This window comes from Bacillus rossius, chromosome 14, assembly GCF_032445375.1.
Source record: "Bacillus rossius redtenbacheri isolate Brsri chromosome 14, Brsri_v3, whole genome shotgun sequence".
Classification (NCBI taxonomy): Eukaryota; Metazoa; Arthropoda; class Insecta; order Phasmatodea; family Bacillidae; genus Bacillus; species Bacillus rossius.
In genome coordinates, this window is record NC_086341.1 from 18,650,385 (window position 1) to 18,667,959 (window position 17,575).

Consider the following 17,575-nt stretch of genomic DNA (forward strand, 5'->3'; position numbering starts at 1 on the left):
TGATTTTAATAAGGCACTGAAAAAAAATTATAGATGCAGTAATTTTTGAAAAACTAAGCAAAATGTTGCAAACAGTAAAAAACTGGTCACACATCCAGTGTTTCGTTTTAATCTCAGTCCATCAATCCTTATTTTAGTTTAACATGGTCCTCCATAATCAATCCAGGAAAAAACCATGACACATTCAGGGTTAACACTCTTTTATTACTTCAGCAATTTTGCCAGTGTTTTACCTGGACCACCCAACATAATTTTCCTGTCTTTATCAGTCTTTCTGGCAAGAAAACAGATGTATTACAATAAACTTCAAAAAACTTATGTTTTATCGCATGAACATCACACTAGCATACCGTATTTACTCGCATATAAGTCGCTGCAATAATTTTACCAGATTTGATGGAAAAAAAATGAAGTGCAACCTATATGTGAAAAATTTTTTTTTTAATTTTTGAGGAATTTTATTTTGCAATACAGTAGAATCCCGCCGATGCGACCCCCCTCTGATGCGTCCATTCCATTTATACGACCGTTTTTTGAGAAACCGTGAAAAATTTGAGCAGAGAAAGTCGAAAATTTGAGTAAAATCGGCTGAAAAACAAGTCTGTTACACTTTGTTGGGCGCTATGTGTTCACGTTTATCTTGGCGAGAGCTGTACTGTAAGCAGGCAGGCATACAAAAGACGGCTAAAAATAGATACCACCCCTCTAGACCGTCCACGCCACGCGGCAGTGTCTAGCCAAGCTCGGCGCATCCACTATCGCACGAAAAGCCGTCTCAGCTGTCATGTTATCTTACCCGCCCGCACGAAAAGCCACTGTGGTAGCTTTTGCGATTTAGCAGGGCCGTAAATATATTTATTTTACTGCATAGTTACTTTTCCATCTGCATTCGAACGTGTTTTTTCTTATTATTTTTACGCTGTGAAGGGTCGTGGAAAAGATAATTGCTTGAGCTGTCAAAATAAACATCGCTGACAGCAAGGGCGGGAGCGCATCCTGTCAGTCTGTCGCTGTGATTATCTACTCCAAAAACATGTCACAGCATTTCAGGATAGCATTGTTCTTATATCTTTCGTTTATAGCCGAATGTTTTCTACCCGATCCACACAAGTTCCTTTGCCACGTTTTGAACGAAAATAGCAACCAGCGGCTAGCATAGACGAACTCGCGTGTTGTGAATTCACTTAGCGTGAGTATTTATCGAAACCCATAACGAAAACCGCTGTAGATATAAAAAATCATAACAGGCCTTTTTTATTTGTAATTAAATTTACTACAACTTTTATTCTGTGCATTTTTTCAATACAAAGCACTGTTTTCGAGTTATAGTATAGTCTACAATTAAGACATTTTAAGAAGTCAGGAATATAACTTAAATTCAATTTTATATATATTCAGTTATTACGAGTACTTGTTGTTACAACAATTTATCACGCCATTATCAGCTCTTGTAGTAGCGGAGTTTTACAGTACCCGTTAACTCTTTTGTGCACGACGCGCCGGCCGTTCGCGTCATTAAATTACCGGTGCGACCTATATGGGGGGAATCTTAAATACCAAATTCAAGACCTCAAATTATGGGTGCGACCTATATGCGATGGCGACCTATATGCGATGGCGACCTATATGCAAGTAAATACGGTAATTATTGCCCTGCTATGATGTTATTTGTCCTGTTGTTAAATTCTGAGCGCTTTGTTTAGGTAGTAAACATGGCCATGCCAAAGATCATTGTGCAACAGCAATCGGTTTTCAAATTGCTGTCAGGCAGTGCGTACAGTTATAATGAGAAAATACAATAATTAAAATTATTGTAAAACTAGTTTCAGATCAAACCACCGCACAATTCGTTTTCCCGTCTAATACGGTTAAATGTTTTGGTCCCGCCATTTTCTCCATAAGATGTGTTATTTTTTTTCCCAATGAAAGATATTGCCCATAACTTCCTTTCTCTTATAAAACACTGTATTTTAAATCTGGAATCCATTTCTGTTAGGATATTACTGCTTAATTATTTAATTAACAAAGTTATACGATGTGTAAATTTTCTTTTAAAGACTTTTCAAACATTTATCTATTTATCATTGCAGTGTAACACGTATAAAAATGTAGCCAGCGCTAGTTGACATCATTCATGATTGGTTGCGTTGATGCCCCAGTGGCAGTTGAGTCGATCACCACCGACACATTACACAAAGTGTGGGACGAGTTTGTATACTGCCTCGATGTTTGCAGCCTAACTCGAGGAGCGCATATTGAGTCACTATAACTTGTGTGTGTGTGTGTGTGTGTGTGTGTGTATATATATATATATTAAAAAACTTTCAGAGATTATCTATTGACAGAAAAAAGTTTCAAGTAAATATGCTGCACCGTTTAGTTTGTATGATTTTATGAAAATGTACAGTTCATTTATGCTCATCCTGTACTTCAGGAATCATATTTTCAAAAATTTTGCTTTCTCAATAACAAAAATTAACCCAGCAAAATTATGGCCTAAAAATCGTTAAAACTGAGATGGTGTCAATCGGTTCTCTCCCCAAATTCATGACATAAAGTATACTCTATGACACAACATTTTTCATGTGTTATTACATCACAAGAAGTAGGTGACACTGAGAGAATGTGTTAGTTCACTTTTCCCGCAAGGTTAAATCTTTCGTTAACGTTAAGTTACAGACTACGAAGTAAGAAGTTATAGAAACATACAAAAAATACACGTAGCCAAAACCAAAAAATTACCAAAACCGTTCCGGGTTGGGTATTTTTAAGGAACTGAAACTGGAACCAAAAAATCGGGGAACCACCAAGCCTACATTTTTAACTGTTTTGCCACAATTTTTTGAAGCTTGATATGTACATATCGTTAAATGTGTTTAATTTTTAATGATGATAAAGACAAAACCCGCTATTTATAATGATGAAATCTGCTTTGTTATAAAACCATAATATTTGAGACTGTGCATTAGGGTTCCTCAGGAAAACATGGAAAATTGAAATAGGGATGAATGAACTGACTAACCTATCTCCCCGTGCTTGGCGATGGGACCGGCGTGGATCTTGAGGATCTCTAGCCGCGCCTGCTCATTAGGGAGGGGGATCTCTATCTTGCGGTCCAGACGACCCGGGCGCAACAGGGCCGGGTCCAGCGTGTCCGGTCGGTTCGTGGCCATTATCATCTTCACCTAGAAACAACGCAAGACACAATGCGTCACACTTGCGAAGTAATCATATCTGCACGTAGAAACTACACACAGCACGCTGTACCAGAAGTGCAAAGTAACATTTCATGCGACTGTCGCATGCCAGCGCCACCATCGAAAGGCACCGACATCATTTCCACTGGCACAGGTGGCATTAAAAAATTCCAGGGTTTCTTTTGGGTTTTACAGTGGCCAAAAAAAATACACTGCTAATTCACGGTTTTCTTGGATTCCCAGCTAGGTTGCCACCCTGGAGAATACCACGTTCGAAAAATGTACATATGCCTAATGCTCTCTGGCATATAACACATGTAATTGAACACCCCGATACTTGTGAAAAAAATTCTGATTCCAGTCAGAATCGATGGAATCGTGGCATTGAAGAAACGACCAGCCCATTTATTTTACAGCACGTACTGCAGAGGCTTTGCCAGTAGAAAACAAACTAGCTAATCAATATATAGAGAACACCAAAAGGATAAAATATAAATTACCCATTTAATTTTTATACATCAAACACTGAAAGTTATAATAAAATTAAATAATTCAATAACCAAGATAAAATAATGAAATTACATTTACATACCAAATCCAGGATGAACGATGTCAACGTTTAACTACTACCCCAATCTCAACGAAAAATAGTAGCCCAATACCTGTCCCAGTGAGTCGAATCCATCCATCTGGTTCAAGAGTTCCATGAGTGTGCGTTGGATCTCACGATCCGCCGATGTTCCCTCCGAAAACCGCCGCCCGCCTGTACAGAAACACACAACAACCAACGTGTTTAAAACACTGATCAATATTATAGAAAACAAAATAGAGAAGTAAGTGACAAGGGGCGAGGCACATGTTAACTCTGTGTGTGCATAAGATTACTCTGAACACCATAATTTCATGCTCCACAAATTAAACTAAAAAAAATGTTTCACTAACATTTATATTTTGACACCAAAAATACAGCATAATACAGTTTTAACAATCCCAGTTTATTAACTTTCCTGCATTTTACAAATACTGTCTGAGGTACCACATTAATGCTCCAATGCACAATGTGTACCGGGTATTAAACATGTTAATATGTATTACAATACATAAATACATAAGGATTATTCCGTTTATGCCAGGGTTTTGGCACAGTACAAAACCTGGTTTCCCTGCTCACTCCCTAAACTCGATAAGTGGAAGAAATGAAAGTTAATACACCAAAGCACGGAAATGCAACAACAAATCATGAAATTTATCAGCATATTTAATCAAAACTGAAATGAAATTACAAAAACATAATGTTTTAATATATTAAATTTCATGAATGTAAATTATTTATCAAAATGTAGGTACAAAATATTTTGGAAAAAAATTTGCTTTTTATTAGGGATGGGGCGAATCCTGATTTCCTCGAATCCGAATCCTAATTCAAATCCTAGACTGGATTTGCCGAATCTCGAACCCAAACCCGAATCTTTTGACAGATGATATCCACATATATAATGTAAGTGAGATGTATTCTGCTTGCACTAAAAGTCCCTTGACTTTATTACATGTAGTTTGGTACATTTCTGGTATAAGTGTATATAAAGACAAAAATTTTTTCTTGAGAAATTTCAGTTTTAGTACAGATTAGAGGTTAGGATTTTTTCTATAAATAACTAGAGGTCTGCGAGCCTAAGAATTTTACTTTGAGCCGAGCTCGAGCTTTTGTGGTACAGTTACACTTTTGGGAAATTATTTTTATCTTAAACTTAGTATAATGTTTGAATAAAGTATTAAAATGAAGTGGGCTTATTAATTTTGGGTAACTGTTTACAGAGTGTGTTTACATTTTGCACTGCTAGAAAAAAAAATAACTTTTTTTTTCCATTGAATCTTACCTGTTTCCATTGGTTCATTAGTAACTGATATCATCCAACTAACATAACCAAGTATAGGCCTATGTTTGTGTAAATGTAACATATCTTTGGAAAAATTTCATCCTTGTCAATTTTTCTGGAGTCCTTGCTGAGCTTCAACAAACTTAGCACAAAAATCATGTTGTTTGAAAAGTACATTCACATTGTTTCAACATTTCCACTTTTCCTCACAATAATTCTGAGAGAGATTGTCACAGAGTATTAAATTCTTTTCTTTAATCTATCATGCAGAACAATAATTCGTTCTGCACGTTCAGGAGTTAAATTAGCTCTACGATTGGAGATGAGATAGTGTTTCCAGCAGAAGAGAAACATCTCTCGCTGGCAACCTGCGTGGCTGGAATGCTTTAGTAAAATTGCTTAACCTCAAAATTAAGTGTCATAAATATCTGTAACTGGTCATTAAAGTTTAATCAATTGAAAGTAATAAAAATAAAAGCATTATACTTAATTCAATTTACACTTGCAAAAAAAACATACACACAATAAACCTACATGGAAATTAAAGTCTTTTTCAATATCCTGAAGTCTGAAATGTTTACTCATGCCATCAAATATAGATGTGTACTGAAGAAGCCGATTTTGCCAATATTTAGTTGAATCGGCATTTCTGCCTACTTCCGATACGCTTGTTAATTTTCGGCCGATATTACTGAAAAAACGTGAGAGACTGCCATAACCTAAAAATCCACGAGTACCCTTTTCACTTTTCGTAGTAGTACTGCATTCTTTCAGATCGCATTATTTCTTCGCAACATGTGCTAACCGTACATATAAATATTTAACATGCTTTTTTTTCAGTAATGTTCTTTAATTTTAATATGTCTTAAATAAATACGTACATTACCATCACGGTAAATATACATTTCGGTTGTTACGGTAACTATAGTGCAAATGTGGTAGCTATCGTGCTTCTGTAGTATTATGGTATCAACAAAGAATCTGTTGTTCTTTTTATGGTAATTATCGTAAGATAACAATTGGGTTTGTACTGTAGTTATGGTACATCATCCATATTTCTTCGTAGTTTGTTGTTCATTTGTCTTTTCTTCATGTTTACGTGCTCCATTACTCGGCTGCAGATTTTAAGTGATTTTTACTTATACAATCGTTACTGTTTTTATGACGGTTTCTGTCTAAGAAATGGTTATTTCTGCAAAATATTTATGGTTAAACGATCATTTATTATAATTTATAGTGACGGGACCACATATTTTGTACGATCAATGCGGACAAAACGATAATTCGAACATCGGTACAAGCGGACTTTTTTAACCTTAGTTGTATGGCAATTTTGGCGGGACCGTAGAAAGTATACGATAAACACGGACAATCGATACATGCGAGTTCGATAGATAGAGGTTTGACTGTATTGGGTTTGTACTGTAGTTATGGTACATCATCCATATTTCTTTGTATGTTGTTGCTCATTTGTTTTTTCTTCATATTTACGTGCGCCATTATTTGAGACAGGAAGTTTTAGAAAAATTTTTAACGGACTTTATATCACACATTTAACGGCGTAAATGATGAGACCTCGGGCAATTTAAACGCTTTATACGGAAAAACCTACCATGCGGGGCTTGTAAGCGAGTTTTACTCTATTATTTTTTCCGTAAATAGTAAAAAACCGAATCCTTTGACGAATCCTATATCAGACCTGCTAAAGCTTCAAATCCCTAGGATTCGGCGGATTCGGCGAATATTGGATTTGGTCGCCCCATCCATACTTTTTATTATGATAATTCGAACATCGGTACAAGCGGACTTTTTTAACCTTAGTTGTATGGCAATTTTGGCGGGACCGTAGAAAGTATACGATAAACACGGACAATCGATACATGCGAGTTCGATAGATAGAGGTTTGACTGTATTGGGTTTGTACTGTAGTTATGGTACATCATCCATATTTCTTTGTATGTTGTTGCTCATTTGTTTTTTCTTCATATTTACGTGCGCCATTATTTGAGACAGGAAGTTTTAGAAAAAATTTTTAACGGACTTTATATCACACATTTAACGGCGTAAATGATGAGACCTCGGGCAATTTAAACGCTTTATACGGAAAAACCTACCATGCGGGGCTTGTAAGCGAGTTTTACTCTATTATTTTTTCCGTAAATAGTAAAAAACCGAATCCTTTGACGAATCCTATATCAGACCTGCTAAAGCTTCAAATCCCTAGGATTCGGCGGATTCGGCGAATATTGGATTTGGTCGCCCCATCCATACTTTTTATTATTACATTAAACTGTTATTATAACTAATTTTTACATAGCAATCTGATTTATTTGTATTGTTCCCAGTAGTTAGACATGTTTATTACTAGAGGCACAATTATATGGTAATGCGCGATAAAACGAAATAACACCGAAAACCGCCTGAAATCACGTAATAAAACGAAATTGAGCGAAATCCGCGATATGTCACGAAATTTCGTCTATCCTGATTATTTACGTTTTTTGCCATTCTGTAAGGACAATTCACTATCTTCAGCACAATCAAATATTTCTGACAGTAACTAGCAGCCATATACATATATTATATGCAACGGTGATTCATTATAGATTTTAAAATGAAGTCTCGGAATTAACGTAATATTTTCTTTAAACGGTAATCTTGTGTACCATAATAATTTAAGATGTTGATAACTATGATAGAATGGCCGCCGTTCACTTTCTGTAAATACAAAAATAACAAACGTCCAAAATATGTTTTTCTAAGATTACGTTTTTAATCATTAAAATATCACACACTAAAGCGTATTGCTTTTACTGTTTATTTAAAATAAAGTACGTAGAGTAAGAAAATAAAATTAACCCTGCTTAACGTAACGATTTTAAATAATAAATAGTACATGTTTATGTCGGTATTAATTTTCACGTGCGTATGTTGGTATTCGGTATGCGTTTGTATTCGCATCTATTCTCCATTGTTTTGATCTTTCCAGCACTGCAAGTTTTTGCATATTAAGAGGTTAAATTCTTCCTATGTGATTAAAATTTTTTGATAATGCCTAAAACGAAGGTTTCTGCCAGTGACCGATCGAAAGAATTTTCCAGCGAAGGATTTTATTTCAGTGATAAAATTTTAATGTGCAAATTCTGTAATTGCATGCTAGACTACGAGAGACGCGATACGCTTGTGAAATATGTCGCGAGTGAGAAACATAAGCGTTTGAGGCAAAACTCATCTGTTAAACGACATCCTTGTCTAAGAGTCTTTAATGGAATTAATTTGCTGTTCAACCCAAGAAATGTGAGTAGAGTTAGCATAGAAGATGCAAACCTACAGAAGTCTCTGCATAACTTGCCTTCTGTTTCCCATCTTCCCATTGATACATTCATACATGGCTATGTTGCTTTCAAAAAAATAATTGAGGATGAACTTTCATTGCCAGAAACAAGCCAAATTGATGTTGCAAAGGTACTTTGCTCCCTTAAAGGGGACTACAGTGAATTTGCTCAAGCCAGTTTAAGGGCAATCTGGTTCCCAACATCAAATGTTGATGCAGAACGTTCATTTTCCAGGTACTCACTGGTAGTTTATGACAGAAGTCAACGTCTCACTCCAGAAAATGCGGAAAATTTAACTATGATATCATTTCAATAAAACTGTCTTAATAGTAACTTTGGAAGTGCTTAATTGTGTAATTTTGTAGTGTATGATTGAAATTAAGTCGTGAAATTTTTAGTAGTTATTTAAAAGTTTGACTTTATGAATTTTCAAATGAATTTAATTATCTATGAATTTGCAAATGAACTTAATTGTAATTAGATCATGAGTTTTAGTGTTTATTAATATTTGTTTTAATAATTTTTCATGTTGTACAGAAAAGCAAGAAAATTTTGCCGTGGGTATTTTGGGCAAAAAAGTAAAACCATATAACACCGAAATCTTTATTTCTTCACACCGAAATTTGTCTTAAAATAACACCACAAAATCTTGACTCTACTTATTACAAATTATTATAATGTAAAAGTGTGTTATGTATTATTCAAAATACCAATTTTTGGTGAAGTCAGTATCATTGAAAATGATGCTATCTTAAAAATAAACAGAGATCATAAAAAAATGAAAACAATAAACCCAAAATCTATTTTAAAAACAAATTTGGCTAAAATATAAAAACATTAAAAACTGTCTCCACGTATTAATCATTTTACAACACCTAAACTTGACTGCTGTTTAAGTACTGACAGACAAAAAAAAATATTTAACTACTAGATGGCTTCTACTAACACAAATATTCAAGAGGAATTTATAAATAAAATGTAAGAGCACTAACCAATGGCATCTATTTCATCCATAAATATTATGCAGGGCTGGTGGTCCCGTGCGTAGTTGAACATCTCTCGTATGAGTCGGGCGCTTTCACCGATGTACTTGTCTACTATGGCACTCGAAACGACCTGCAAGCAGCATTAAGTTATTTTATTTAATTAAGGAAATAACATCCATCCATACAAATTTTTTCCTCTATATGTGCAAAAAAGCCTACAAACTGCAATCTTATTAAAACTTAACATCACCAACTACACCAATCGTTATCTTAAGATAACTAACAAGATTCAATCAAGAGCCAAATAGTTCAGTAACTTAACCAACAAGAACTACGTAAAAAATAGTAGTTGAATTCACAACCGTAACATTTTGTACAATTTGCAACTTTCTGGAGACTTTCGTGATATTGAATGGCGGCTATGATTACCACTGATTACTAGAGCCAAGATTATATGGTTTTATTATGAACCTGAATTCGTCATTTAAAAACACACATTTCGTCATTATTTCATCTTTTACAAAATATATGGGTTTTTTTTAAGCTATTCATGGTACTTACACAATATATTTCACGATTGTGACATAAAAAATAGCAGTTGGGCCGTATTGTGTTGTTTAGAATCACATATAATCATCATTTTAATGTTCTGGTTAAACATTTTCTCTTAAAAAGTACCATACCATATATTTTGGTACCAAAGAAAAATAATTGGGGAAAAAATGGTAAAACTGACAATAAAAGCTTATAAAACGCTATTATTTAACACGCAGCATATATTTTGTGTGGGTTTATAATAATGGTACTATGTTCGTATAAGAAGAGAACAAAAAATCGGACATTCTGCTTAAAAATACGGCAGCAGTAGCTTGTGCAACGTAAGTGGGAGCGCGGGAATCCGTCTAGACAGGCTGGCAGCAGGCGGCGGATGCATGACATCATACTGCTTACCTCTCCTTCCCTTGCCCAGACTTCAAGGTTCATCCCTCCCAGGCATACAAACCATCCTGTCTCTCTCCCCCTTCCCCCTCAACGTCCTTTGCCATGTGAAACTGTCAACATCCTTCTTCCCCTTCTCCAAACTGTGTGCGATGGAAGCCAGGTTTGTATAGTCCATTTCTTGTAAAATGAAAAATTTTTAAGGGCCCCCGCGACAGCCATTTACCGTTAATTGTTTTGATACAATTTGTTTGTTAGTTACACAATATTATTTCTGCTGGAAAATCACTGAAACTTCTAAATTTCTTTAATGGAAAAATTTAGCAGGGCTGTAAAACTATTCATTTTTACCTCAAATGAACTATACTCACCCTTCCTGCCGGAAAACATTCTCGGCGCGTGACGCATGGCAACTACAGTCGTGTGCCGCGCACAGCCACGAAAAACCTACGCGATTTCCAAACTACACTAGATATCCGACTGAAGTCTGTTTACGTAAAGCATTTAAGAATTTGTTAATGCCCAACTGGTACTTTTGATATCGGATCAAGAGGAGTTAAAATGGCTAAAAGGCATGTTTTCGAAGTTTTATGTGTAAAAAACCCGTTACAAATTTCTTGAAAGTATCAGAGGGAAATGCATTACACATTTATCTTTATTTTTCTGCCATATAATGTTACGGTCACCGCTCAAATTTCACAGTTATCTGAAGCAGGGGCGTAGCCAGGGGGGGGTTTTAGGGGTTCAAACCCCCCCCTTAGCACCAAATATTTAATTAAATTTCTTATTCATCACTCAAACAAATTTCATATTAAAAATTAATAAAATTTTTACCATTACAATATTTAAATTTAAGTACCGAAAACTGCTAAAATAGCACTATTTTACACCTTAAAATCCAAATTTTTCCGGGGGTTGCACGCGCGCCATGCTTCATAACACCCCCCATACACAAATCCTGGCTACGCTACTGATCTGAAGGGAACGAGATTACTGCACGCCAGTTCAGAGCCTTGCACTTAAAGGTTTTACCGCGCTAGAACTACCATTGAGCGTCGCTCTTATCATCCCGCTTCACTAACACACACGCTGACCAGACGGCGCCCTAAAGCTGATTAGAGGAAGCACGTAGAAATGCAAGGCAGGAAATTCTTCCAGATTATCAACCAGGACCCGGGCAAGTCTTGACTATCAAGCTTTTCACATTAAAATATAAGAGACTTGTATTGAAAAATTGCTTTTTTCATATTTTCCATACAAATTCCCGGAAAATTTCGCGATTTCGCGATTCACCATATAATCGTGGCCCTACTGATTACCAACCATTTTCCAGTAAAACTGTAATCAGCATTATCAAACTAACTACCAATTACTAGTTCAAGCTTTTCCTTCAATTCCTGAAATATTTAAGACTTTTATATTTTTTTGTTAATGTGAACAACAATCACTAATAAAAATTACAAAATTACTGATAAAGCAGTTAAATATTTTTATTTCTTAAAGTTCATCATTGTAGGTGATTGAGGATGATTCATTGGTAATTTATTTAATTAATTTGTAAAATACCTACCAAAAGTACGAGACTCAAGGAGCAGGCACAATACAAATACAAAGACATGTACAAAACAACAACACAAAAGAATCGCTTACTTATGAAAGGGCATAAGTCAATTTACTAAAAGTTGTGGGAATATGCAAAAAACTATATCATATCTGTTATAGGTACGTTTCATACATCAAAATTAATATTTTTTCATTACTCGGTACCTAAATGTTAATACATTGACGAGTGTATGCCTTGCAAGTATTTCATTTACTGCGAGAAAAAAATGGTTAAATATCACGGAAAGTACGTTTATTTAAAAAAAAAAGGTGGAGTATACATGAGCACGCCAAACAATTTATATTAATAATTGATTAAAAAAAAACCTTTCTTCAACTTTAAATAGAAAAACCAATACTCTAACGCGAACGCAAGCCACTTGAATCTGACGTGAACTAACGTCATAGTACACACTGGCCACGAAAGAATGCGAGCTATCAAATGTAGTTAACTCGGCACCTGACAGAGAGCGTGCGTTGTATCCAATCGGCGAGATATCGATATTCGACTACGTGCACACACTCTATACGGGAAGCAACATAACCAAACATGAATGATGCGCTGGCTACATTTTTATAAGCGGTACGCCGTGGCAACGCAGACAATCGGATAAAGGCAATAACGTTTAAAAACGTCTTTAAAAGAAAATTTACACGTCAGACAACTTCATATTTCCGTTAATTAAATAAATAAGTGGTAATCACTGAATTAAATTTTAGATTTCTACTTTAAAATACATTGTTTTATACGGAAAAGATACCTACACAAAGCGCTTGGCACCTACTAGCGGGACCAAAAACATCATGCGAGTTTAAGCGAGAAGTTTTTTTATCCCAATTTTGACAGCCTAAAATATGGGTGCGACTATCATGCGCGTGCGACGATTATGCAATAAAAGACCCTTTTAAAACGATGTATTTTAAACTGAAATTCATTATTTGTTAGGATATTACTGCAAACTTACTTCATTAACAGCAATAGAAAGTTGTCCGATGAGTAGTGTTTCTTTTCATTTTTTCAAATGTTATAACATTTATCTGTTTGTCATTGCTGTGTGGCACATATATAAAAATGTTGGCATCATTCAAGCATGGCTGCGTTGATTCCCCGTATAGAATGTGGGCACGTAGTCAAATACTGATAGTGAGAGCTCGCAGACTGCAACACATTTGATGGCCCCGCACTCGTTCGTGGTTAGCATGTATCTATACTACAACGACGGTTATGGCAGTGGATACACTACATTGGTTACAGATCACGTTCAGGTCACAGTTTTGGTTTTCCCATTTTAAAGTTGAACAAAATAGTAATTTTTTTTTGGAAATGCCAGTTAATTATAATTACTGTGGTAATATGCTGCTGATAATCATTTTAGTTAGTTAAAATTTATTTTTCCCTGATTTTGAGTATGCTGTAGAAGGGGTCGGCCTATTTTCGGACCAATACGGTAATTATAATTATTAGGTGGACCTTCGTAACCTCTGCTTTTTAATTAAAAGTACCTTCCATGAAACAAGTTTCGTTCCCCTACTTATTCAAATTTGATGTTAGCATGAAACGCGCGACGACCGCGCAGTGCACCTTGAGGAAGTTGGCGTCCAGCTGGCTGGCCACGGCCCGGGCCAGCAGGGTCTTGCCCGTGCCCGGCGGCCCGTACAGCAGGCAGCCCTTGGGCGGCGTGATGCCCACCCGCTGGAACAGCTCCGGGTTCAACAGCGGCAGCTCGATCACCTGCCGGCAAGGCCACGCCCCATTCACGTCCCGAGTTCCACCGGCAGCCTCCACATCGCACTTCACGAAATCAAGTTTCGCCGTATCCAACAGAAATGACAGCAGTCATACCTACCGGAAAAGAAGCAGCGTTTTTTCAAATACATAAGTTGATTAACATAGTCAAAATTATTTAGGTATATCAAAACCATCAATTATTTTTTTATTTCTTAAAATTTTTAAAACTCTTATGACAGTGCTAAGCTGCTAAGAAAAATGGCTGTGGGAGTAAAGCAGCGTATGTTAATAGTTTTAGTCCTTTTATCAATGCGAAAAATAGAGAGAAAAAAACTGTAAAACGTGTCTGACATTGCAATTTCTATTACTAGTACGCACCACACTAATCATGATCCGGGTATTACAATAATAGTTTGGACCAAATTATGTATGAGATAACCATCGGTAAAAATTTATGTTAGTAAGTTTCTGTAGGAATTTACAAAAAACTGACATAGGTTGGCTCCAAAAAGTTGTTTCAAGGAGTTTTTTTTTTTACAATTTTCTGAGGAAGGGAAAGGAGGGGCTGTCTCTGGAGGCTATAATTTCATAAATCCCCCCCCTCCTTTTCCCAGGCCAATCAGTAAGCAGCAATGCAAAATCTAGAGCCGCGTCTAAACTTGAGCATAAATAATCTGGAATAAAATTGTCGCTCTAGTAATGACCCAGATGATGACGAAACTTTGAGGCCCAAATAATTAATTAAATAATCAATTCCAACATCCATAATTAACAGAGGTTTCCTTCACCGCCCGCCAACAGCGCGGCTGGCACGCACCTCGCGCAGCTCCCGGATCTGCTCGCTCAGGCCCCCGATGGCAGAGTAGGTGACGTCGCCCGGGTCCTCGTGCGACATGTTGTACACCAAGGGGTCGACCTCGCGCGGCAGGTACCGCATGATGGTGAGCGTGGTCATGTCGAGCGCCACCCGCGTCCCGGACTTCAGCTTGGCCTTGTCCAGCTGCCGCCGGCACCCCACCACGTAGCGGGGGCCGTTGGTCGCCTTCACGATGACTGCGGCCGAGCAACGGGCAAGCATCACACACGCAGTTGGCAGGAACATTCACAAAAAGAAAATTTTTTCATTCGGAAAATTTTCTGGAAAACTGCAACCACGTATTGCTACTTTCCAATAAAAGCATGATTTTAAAAAAATTTTAAGATATGTTTATATAAATAATACAATAATTTATTTTCTGTTAATTGGTATATTCTTTTTAAACAAAAAATTTTTTGTTTCCACCAGTAGGTATCGTATGAGTAGAGACGTGCAAAATTCGCGGATTCATTTCGCGATAGGCTAGCATCAAAACAACCATACCTTCGTACCGCTTCTGCGATTGGCCCCACATTTTATCCGGGGAACTGTGAGCCAATGGGAAACACTAAACCAAGAAAGTGCCGAATTACGGACAGCCTAGTTGAGACGTCTCACGCGTCAGTAGCCAATGAACAGGTGTCATTTCCGCGAGTATTTATAGGACTGTGGAGTCTATATCCTAGAGGTCAATGAATCCGCAAATTTTGCAGGTCTCTACGTATAAGGTAGCATGGTTCCTACTTAATTCTCAAATGTTATGTGAGCCATTAGGTGGCGAAGAAAGATAAAATGTAAGTTTATGTGAAAATATATCTAGTTCTGAAATTTTGCAGTTTTGTTGAAAATTTTCCCAAAAATACTTTGCTGTACAACTAACATTTTTATGCACAGATGCCAACCTCAAAACATTAAAATCTGTCCAATTTACACATTTTTATAGATGTACCCCATTGCTGGTATGTCATAGAAAAATCACTGTTGTGATTTCTCATTGACATACGGTAAAAACAGGAATGGTGTATGTCCTATTGCAAGAATCTTTCAAAGAAGGTACATAGATGTACTAACTTAACCAAAAAATTTCATGTAAGGATTAGAGTCCAGTCAGCTATTGAAAAGAACCTGAGTTTAAGCTCTCATAATATTTCAGATTCCAAACAGTTACAATGATTTTGAGGTTGCATCATTATATCAAGTGTTTACGAGGGGTATCAATACTACTGAGCAGTGACACCACATTAATGTGAACCTTAGGCTACCCTAATGGTAGATGCTTCATAGGTGCAGCTACCAACGTAAACTCAAATACATACCTGTATGTTTATTTGCTATTCAACAATGATTAGGTGTTCAAACACTTAAAACAAGAATGAAAATATGTAAAAAGCTAGACAATTATTACGGGAAAAAAAGACCACAAAAATGTGCACATGCACACACACATATACGTATAATTAGTAAAATAGTACTAACAGTACAATAGAATTAAATTGTAAAAAAAATAGAACAAGTTGGCAACTACTAACAACTCTTTTACTCTGACATGCGTGAACTAAGTGGGCAGCATGTCTTTTAAAGTCTAGGCTTCATCCCCAATTGATGGATTTTCAGTTACCTATTTTCCTAATTCCAGTCTTTTATAAAGAAATATTTTGAAACTGTAAATATATAAGTATTTTATCTGTATTAATGAATTGTGTAAATAAAAAACTATCACCTACTCTCTAAGCCAAAGGTTATAGACATGAAAAAAAAAAATTCCAGTGCCTACATAATGACACATCCTTAAAGTAAATACTTTCACAAGCAATCTACTCACACTTTTCTTCTGTCAGCTGCTTCAAAACTTCTCCAACAATCTGAGAGGGGGAAAAAAAAAAAAAAAATATAGTATGGAGCATAACATTTTAATATTGTTAAAAGATAAATATTACTCATGCATTTACATACATGATCCATAGACACTTTACATTTAAATTTATTTAAATGAGAGTTTGCACTAAACTAATCAATATTTTTTTATAGGTAATATTGAATTTATGTAAAACTCTTGGGAAAAAAGAACTTTCTCAAGGCAATAATTTTGGCGTGTTGTAATTGTGTGAGAATCCCATAATTGTAAGCTGATCTTTTTCAGTACTTGGAAATGACGCGTCAGTGCATCAGCTGTGTGTTACATCACTAGGCTGTGCTGCATACCAAAGAATTTTCCGCAGAAAACTGCTGTCCCTGAAGATAAATCTCTAGACGGAGACAAGTTTCGTACACAATTGTAAGGGATTGAATCAGAGCCAAGTCGTTGCGCTCCCAGCATAATGTACTTCTGGCAAATGTCTCGGAGGCACTTCAGTAAGGACTTATTTGCCCTCTCACATAACCAGTGGTCCTTGGTCCTTAATTAATGTGTGTACTATGTGTCAAATTTGTTTAGTTCTTAGCGCAAATTTTGTTTCCAGAGTTAACTTGAAAACTACAAAAGTACTTTAAAAAATTTAACTAACAGAAAATGTGATATGCGCCACAATTGTATTAATTTGTGCACTATACTGGTGAAGTGAAAATATGTACAACATTAAATCCATTATACGGAGAAACACACAATTTTTTTTTGTGTTTAACATGTTAACAAATTTTCTTGGTTAGTGTAGCTCACAAGACATCACAAAAGAGTAACAAATCAATTCTCACCTGTCCAACACTCTGCAGAGCCTTCAGATCATTCTCAGACTTGTCATACTGCTTCGTCAGTTCTTTCAGCTGCTCTCGCACTTGAATGGAAAAAAATACAACGCTCTTAAAACAAATAACTTACAATGCTAGACATACACACAATGCAAAATTCATAAACGAAATAACAATTTAACATGCATCACTCTCTCATATATCTCGAATAGGGTTAGAAAAAAAAAAACAGGTTTAAAAAAAACTAAAAAACTTGGTTTGTTTGGTTTGGACCAGGTTTTTTTTTTAAGCTGCTTGGCTCCTGGGTTGTAGCCGCGTCCAAGGCGAATGTATCACCGACTTTTCAGTCGATGACGTAGTTGCCGTCAT

General features: G+C 36.2%; 1 protein-coding gene across 2 annotated transcripts in view; it reads right to left on the bottom strand.

Annotated features, from left to right (window-relative positions):
* LOC134538695 (26S proteasome regulatory subunit 10B) overlaps positions 1–17,575 on the bottom strand; it is a 33,804-nt gene that overhangs the window by 12,670 nt on the left and 3,559 nt on the right. For both annotated transcript variants that reach the window (XM_063380126.1, XM_063380128.1), the window contains exons 2-8: positions 17,213–17,292; positions 16,344–16,383; positions 14,483–14,718; positions 13,519–13,668; positions 9,402–9,525; positions 3,860–3,960; positions 3,023–3,185 (exon numbers count right to left, since the gene is read on the bottom strand). In XM_063380126.1, coding sequence (XP_063236196.1) covers positions 3,023–3,185; positions 3,860–3,960; positions 9,402–9,525; positions 13,519–13,668; positions 14,483–14,718; positions 16,344–16,383; positions 17,213–17,292 — 894 coding nt within the window. The remainder of the gene's footprint in view (positions 1–3,022; positions 3,186–3,859; positions 3,961–9,401; positions 9,526–13,518; positions 13,669–14,482; positions 14,719–16,343; positions 16,384–17,212; positions 17,293–17,575) is intronic.